We start from the raw sequence: 6,810 nt of genomic DNA, 5'->3' as shown, positions 1-6,810 counted from the left end.
AGCCTCCCCCCTGCACGTGGCAGGACGCTCGGCTGTGTAGAATTAGGCAGCGCCTAGACTCCAGAGCCGCACTTCTCAATCTAGGGGCAGTTTTACCCTCTGGGAGACATTTGGCAACCTCTAGAGACTATTTCTTTGTCACAACCTAGCAGAGAGGGGTGCTACCAGCAGCCAGTGGGTAGAGAGAGGCCAGGGATGTTGCTAAATATCTGACAACGCACAGGACGGTTCCCACCACAAAAAAAGGATGCGTCAGCCAGTGAAGCTGGGGTTGAGAAACCCTCCTCTGACCAACGGCTCGCTTTGTCCTGCCCCTACCCCCACTTGTGCCCCTCTAAAGACAGCTGACTGAGCTGGCCAGGCTGATGGGAGACCAGGTCATGAGTCCCCTCCAGCTCTAGACAGTGTCTCTGGAGACAGTCCCCCAGGGGTTCCTCACAATGTTACAGGGTCTACAGGAAGTCAGCCCCTAGACGCAGGCCCTGTCCACCCCCTTCTGCTCCCCAGGTCCTCTCTGCTGAGTCACCTGAACCGCAGGCAGTGTGGCTGCTGTCATGACTACACTGGTGTCTCTGCTGTCATGACAACAGCAGACTGCGTCAGTCCATGGTCCCTGGGCACTGAACTCCCTCTTTTCAGCAAAGGACAATAATGAGAAATGACAGGCGTGCAGCAAAGGGGAACATGCTTCCGGCAGTGTGGGAGGGCGGGGGTGGGGGGTCCTGCTAAGGCCCTCTTCAGGCAAAGTACTGTGTCCTTGGCGCTGGGGAGGAAGCCCCATCCACTTCCCAGCAGGCTCCTCAGTGTGGCTCCTTCCCTTGCCATTAAGTGCCTACTGGCCCTGCTCTTGCAAAGTCCGGGGCGTGGACCATGCAGATGGCCGCCCGCCACAGCAAACATTGGAGGAGGACAGTCCCAGAAAGGGAAGGAACCGCTGGAGTCGGGGTGCAGGACTGCATGCTCTCTGCCTTTTAAGCAAAGGTTATCACCAGCCGGGCTAAACTTAGCCACAGGCTTTTCAGCTGGAGAAGGGGGCTGGTCTCATGTTACGCTGGGCCAGCAAAGAGGCCCCAATTCTGTCCCCCAGCACCTGCTGATGGGCAATGTCCATTCTACCCCACCCCACCCCCCTCCCCTCCACTACAAACCCTCAACCCTTGAGTCCTCAGATCCAGCCCTTCCAACATCCTCAGTTCACAGCCCTGGCACGGTCCCTGGCTTCTGACTGGAATGGATTCCTTCCTCCACATCACCTGTGGAGAGGAGCCGGGGCCTGGTCCCACCAAGTGCCCAAGACTCCTGATTTTTTTTTCCCTATTCTGGACTCTTCACCCTGCCCCCAACATCTCCTGGAGGCAGCCACGGGAAGGGGAGGCCCTCACTCCAGGGCTGGCCTGCACGTCCCGGGATGGGGAGGGACTTCCGCCCTCACGTCCAGCTCTCAGCCCCGGGGGTGGACCGAGCTGGACAGGGTGAAAGGGGCATTGTCTCCCAGCCCAGGCCTCACAGCCCTCAGGTTTCCCAGGAGCGCCTGTGTGGGAGGCCTCTGGCCTCTACCCGCCCAGCCCCTAGCAGTGATGCTATCGCCCCCGGGGCCCCCGGCCGAGCCTGGGGGAGAGCAGCTGGTGCACCGAGGGCCGGGTTTCTCAGGTCTCCTGCTGCCTGCACGGCAGGACATTGTGACCTTCAATGCTGAAACCTCCACGCCTCAGGCGTCCTCCGGAACCTCCTTCCGCTCCAGGCCCCCAGAGCTTAGTGCCCAAATCGCCCCCCGGCCCAGAGAGGCCCGAAGCCAAGTTATGGGGGGTGGGGGAAAGTGGGGGAGCGGGGAAGTAGCCGGCAGGAGGCCCCTCCCGTGCTTTTCCTTTGCAATGCGGGTGTCATTACCGAAGAGCCTCGAGAAGTTCCTCAGCCTTCCGGCTTCTCAGCCTTTGAAAGCAGGGGAAGCGGGGGAACCTGCAGCCGCAAGCTGTTCCTGCCTCCGGCTCCAGTACCCCATCCAGCCGACTCCCCAGGTCCTCCTGTTATATCCTTGCGGCAGCTTTAACGTCCCTGGCTCCCGGGTGTCCTCATTTCTCACCAGGGCCTCCGGCCCCGAGTTTACTACTCTCCCGCAGTGCTCCCCCCTCCCCACCAGTCACCATCGTCGGTCCCCCCCCCTCCTTCCGGCCAGTCTCAGTCCCCTCCCCCACGTCGTCCTCAGCCCACACGCGCGGTGCGTGCACATCTCAAGAATCTGGCGGACCACCCACCCCTCCCCCCCCAAAAAAGCGGTAGGCCGACTACTCGCGAGTTTACGGGCGCACGTAGCTCAGGCCTCCGCACCCCGGGGGCTGGGACTGGGCGAGGCGGGCTCGCGTCACCACGCCCCTCCCCGCCTCCCCCTCCCTTATAAATTCGGGCTGCAGCCTCCTCCTGCGCTCTCTGCTCCTGCCCGTTCGACAGATAGCCGTAACTTCTGTGCTGTGCCAGGTAAATGCCTGGCCGAGAGGAGCCACAAAGGGCTGGGGATAGGCCCACCCAAAAGGGACGAGGGGGACGCGCGCCGGGTGTGCGGCTGCGGGGGCTGGGGTCGACAGATCGCGCCCAGCTCCCCGCATTGCAGGGGCGGGAGGAAGGACGTGCGGAAGCGCAGGTCGGGGATGGAGGCTTGGGGGGAGGGGTGGGGAGGGGCTGGTGGGGAGAGGTGGTCAGCGCGGGATTCCATCCTCTTTGCCCCGCGCTCTAATGTTCACCTTCCTCTGCCCATAGCCGCATCCCTGAGACAAGATGGTGAAGGTCGGAGTGAACGGGTGAGTTACGGGCAGGGGTGGAGTGGAGTGGAGTGGGGTGGGGCCGGGTAGTCTTGCGGTCCTCACCGCATTGCGCTAGCGGGTCTCTGCAAGCGCGAGGAGAACCTGAATAGGGTGGTCGTACCCACCGCCCCCCGCAAGGAGAACTCAAGGTCAGCGCTCAGACCTGGAGGAGGCCCTCGAAGGCCTCGTGTGCCCCCCACCTCCGGCTCTTGCGCCTCCTGTAACTGCGCCCCTGCGGAACCTTCCACCACCTTGCGGCAGATACACAGGAGATTCCAATTTTTGCTTGGGCCGCATCCCCTAATCCCGCACCTGGGGCTCTTTTCTTTCCTTTCGCGCTCTGCGGGGTCACGTGCCTGGGAGGAGCCCGTCCCCCACCACCCCCCTAGCCCGTGCCCCCAGCAGGCGCGGCCCCGAGGGTGCAGGAGGCACAGCTGCGCACAGAACCAGCTGGGAGGGGTCATCTGCGGTAACCCAGCCGCCATGTTGCAACTTGCTAGGAAGGAAATGAATGAACTGCCCGTTAGGAATCCTTCCTTAGCCTTGCCGTCTTTTCGCCTTCCTTGCCCATGACTAACGCTTTTACCCCTGCCTCGTGGCATGGAGTCACGTTTAGCCCATAGGCTAGGTGAGGCCAGGCTTTCCCGTTCTTGCAGCTAGACCTCAACTCTGACCCTAGTAACCCCAGACCATCACTTAAACCGCCAGCCAAATTCCGCGGCCCCTCCTCCACTCCCAGGAATGAGAGGATGCTTTTCCTAGATGGTTCTCTGAGGAATTCAAAACGTGGGCTTATGGGAGTGGTCTTGTAGTTTGGGGGTGTTTCTCCTTTCCTTTTCCGGAGAGGTGTGGTGGCCCTGGCTGGGTGCCATGCTTGGGGGAGCTGAGTCATGGATGGGTACTTAGAAAATTTCCACCACAAAATGGCTCCCAGAGCTGCAGCCCCTGTGGTCTTGCCGGCTCTCCTCGAAGCTCCTTTCCCCCATCTTCGCCTGGAGCTGACCCCACCCTAAAGGCCAGGCTTTAAAGGTCACCAGGAGGATTAAGTGTCTGTGAGCCCCGGGAATCCTGCCCTTCTCCCCATCCCATCCTTCAGAAACCAGATCCCCGTTCCACCTAAGCTGGGGTTAAATATAGCTGCCTGACCTTTCTGCAGCTGGGGGCCTGGGCTTTTGCTCTCCGCCCCCCACCTTTCCCCCCCTACTCCCTAATACCTGTTGCTCCCAATCCTGGTTTTTGGAAAAGAGCTTGGAAGGACAGGTGCTGAGCAAGTCAGAAAGAACCCCAGGATGAGGGGATTGAGAAACCAGTTTTCCCTCTCTCCTCTTGTGGGGGAGAGGGTAGGTTTTCCCGTCCAGTTCATGCTGACCTTTGCTCTTGCCCTTTGAGCTTGGTGATGCTGAGTGGACTAGTGTTTGCAGTTCAGAGGGTGTAGCCCGAAGTTAGGCCAAACAGGAGCAAGCGTTTGCAGAGAGTAGGTGTGATGAATGCCATGTGCCTGCCACGTGCCCAGCCTGTAGGTGGCAGTAGCTGCGCACCATCCCATCAACTCAACAGATTGCCAATTACTAGAGGGTGGGCAAGCCTTTGTGCCTGATTACCTATGAGCCTTTCACTCTGTGGGCTGACAGGGTTGCTTAAGAAAAATAAAGTGAGTTCTCGCGAGACTTCGTGGGGGTAACAGAGTGGCCTCTTTGAAAGAGGGTGAATGGGCCGGGGGCTGCTTCCATGCCTAGGAGGAATCCCCTCCCCCTCACCCCTTCTTGTCTCTTGTCCCCCTCAGATTCGGCCGCATCGGGCGCCTGGTCACCAGGGCTGCTTTTAATTCTGGCAAAGTGGACATCGTCGCCATCAATGACCCCTTCATTGACCTTCACTACATGGTGAGTGCTACCCCACAGCAGGTGGGGTCAGAGCCTGGCTGAGGTGTGGCCCCTTGACGCCCCGCTCCTTTGTGCCCCCCCCCCGCCAGGTCTACATGTTCCAGTATGATTCCACCCACGGCAAGTTCAACGGCACAGTCAAGGCAGAGAACGGGAAGCTCGTCATCAATGGAAAGGCCATCACCATCTTCCAGGAGTAAGTGTGAGAGACGGAACAGGAAGAACTTGGCCTTGGAGGAGGCACTGGGACGGGGTGATCACCTGGGGTCTGTGGTACCCTGTGTCCCTGAGCTTTGTCCTGTCTTCCCTCATAGGCGAGATCCTGCCAACATCAAGTGGGGTGATGCTGGTGCTGAGTATGTGGTGGAGTCCACTGGGGTCTTCACTACCATGGAGAAGGCTGGGGTGAGCAGCGAGGGGCTGGAGAGGAGGGTGTAACAGGAGGATGGGGGGGAAAGCGGACTTAGGAATGTGAGAGCCCGGGTGCAATTAACTTGCTCCTTGCTGCAGGCTCACTTGAAGGGTGGCGCCAAGAGGGTCATCATCTCTGCACCTTCTGCCGATGCCCCCATGTTTGTGATGGGCGTGAACCACGAGAAGTATAACAACACCCTCAAGATTGTCAGGTGAGCGCAGCAGAGAGGAGGTGGGGAAGCGGGCTGATAGTGCCCCCTGGTGCCCAGTGGACGTGCCCCTGACTTGCCTCCCTCTTTTCCAGCAATGCCTCCTGCACCACCAACTGCTTGGCCCCCCTGGCCAAGGTCATCCATGACCACTTTGGCATCGTGGAGGGACTTATGGTAGGAGTGGTGGGAAACTTGAACACACTCAGTTCTCAGCTAGTATGGGACCCTTCTGCCTCCTGCAGAGCAGAGCCCTTCAGAGCGATCTGTGTCCCTTAATTCTTCCCCAGGGGAGGGGGAGGTGAAGGAGGGCATGGCCTGGTGAGCACCCAGTGGGTGGTCTCCTCCTCCCGCAGACCACCGTCCACGCCATCACTGCCACCCAGAAGACTGTGGATGGCCCCTCCGGGAAGCTGTGGCGTGACGGCCGAGGGGCTGCCCAGAATATCATCCCTGCTTCTACTGGCGCTGCCAAGGCCGTGGGCAAGGTCATCCCTGAGCTCAACGGGTAAGACCCTTGACTGTTTTCTGCCATGTGGACCCAGGGAGCTGGGAGGAGCAGTGCAGACTGACCCTGCTTCCTTGTGTCCACAGGAAGCTCACTGGCATGGCCTTCCGCGTCCCCACTCCCAACGTGTCTGTTGTGGATCTGACCTGCCGCCTGGAGAAACCTGTGAGTTTGGGTTGGAGCAGCTTCGATGGCCTGCGGGGCCAGTGCGGGGGAGTTGCAAGACTGGAACTCCTGTGACCATCTGTTTTTTACCTTGTCAGGCCAAGTATGATGAGATCAAGAAGGTGGTGAAGCAGGCGTCAGAGGGCCCTCTCAAGGGCATTCTAGGCTACACTGAGGACCAGGTACAGTCAGTGGGTCAGGGGACTGGTGTCTGCATGGCTCCCGGGAGCCAGGCGGGATTCCATATGAGGCCCTCTCCTCCCCCAGGTTGTCTCCTGCGACTTCAACAGCGACACTCACTCTTCTACCTTCGATGCTGGGGCTGGCATTGCCCTCAACGACCACTTTGTCAAGCTCATTTCCTGGTATGTGGGGGTGGGGGTGGGATGATGCTTCAGCATGTGGTCTGGTGCCCCCTGGTGGCTGGCTCGGTAAACAGCCCTTCACACTCTCCTTCCAGGTACGACAATGAATTCGGCTACAGCAACAGGGTGGTGGACCTCATGGTCCACATGGCCTCCAAGGAGTAAGGTCCCTGGACCCCCAGCCCCAGCAGGAGCACGAGAGGAAGAGTTCCTCAGCTGCTGGGGAGTCCTGCCCCATCTCCGCCACACTGAGAATCTCCTGACTTCCACATGTTTCCATCTCTAAGGCCCTGAGGAAGGGGAGGGGCTTAGGGAGCCCTGCCTTGTGTACCATCAATAAAAGTACCCTATACCCAGCCTGCTGATGCGTTTCTTGCTGTGAGGGAGGCTGGGCTGAGGCCAAGTTGAACTAGTTGAGCACCCAAGCTGCCAGAAACCCTGCCCTGGTCTAGTGGTCACGCCTCATATCCT

General features: G+C 59.8%; 1 protein-coding gene across 1 annotated transcript; it reads left to right on the top strand.

Annotated features, from left to right (window-relative positions):
* Positions 1 to 2,211: 2,211 nt before the first annotated feature.
* On the top strand, positions 2,212 to 6,696 carry GAPDH (glyceraldehyde-3-phosphate dehydrogenase). The gene is made up of 12 exons (XM_061418145.1): positions 2,212 to 2,472; positions 2,752 to 2,792; positions 4,579 to 4,678; positions 4,768 to 4,874; positions 4,993 to 5,083; positions 5,189 to 5,304; positions 5,397 to 5,478; positions 5,658 to 5,809; positions 5,896 to 5,974; positions 6,073 to 6,156; positions 6,242 to 6,339; positions 6,435 to 6,696. Exons 2-12 carry the CDS (start codon positions 2,770 to 2,772, stop codon positions 6,502 to 6,504), a joined length of 1,002 nt encoding a protein of 333 aa, XP_061274129.1. The 5' UTR covers positions 2,212 to 2,472; positions 2,752 to 2,769; the 3' UTR covers positions 6,505 to 6,696.
* Positions 6,697 to 6,810: the final 114 nt, after the last annotated feature.

This window comes from Bos javanicus, chromosome 5 (genome assembly GCF_032452875.1).
Source record: "Bos javanicus breed banteng chromosome 5, ARS-OSU_banteng_1.0, whole genome shotgun sequence".
Taxonomy (NCBI): domain Eukaryota; kingdom Metazoa; phylum Chordata; class Mammalia; order Artiodactyla; family Bovidae; genus Bos; species Bos javanicus.
This window is presented reverse-complemented; position numbering and strand designations above follow the sequence as displayed.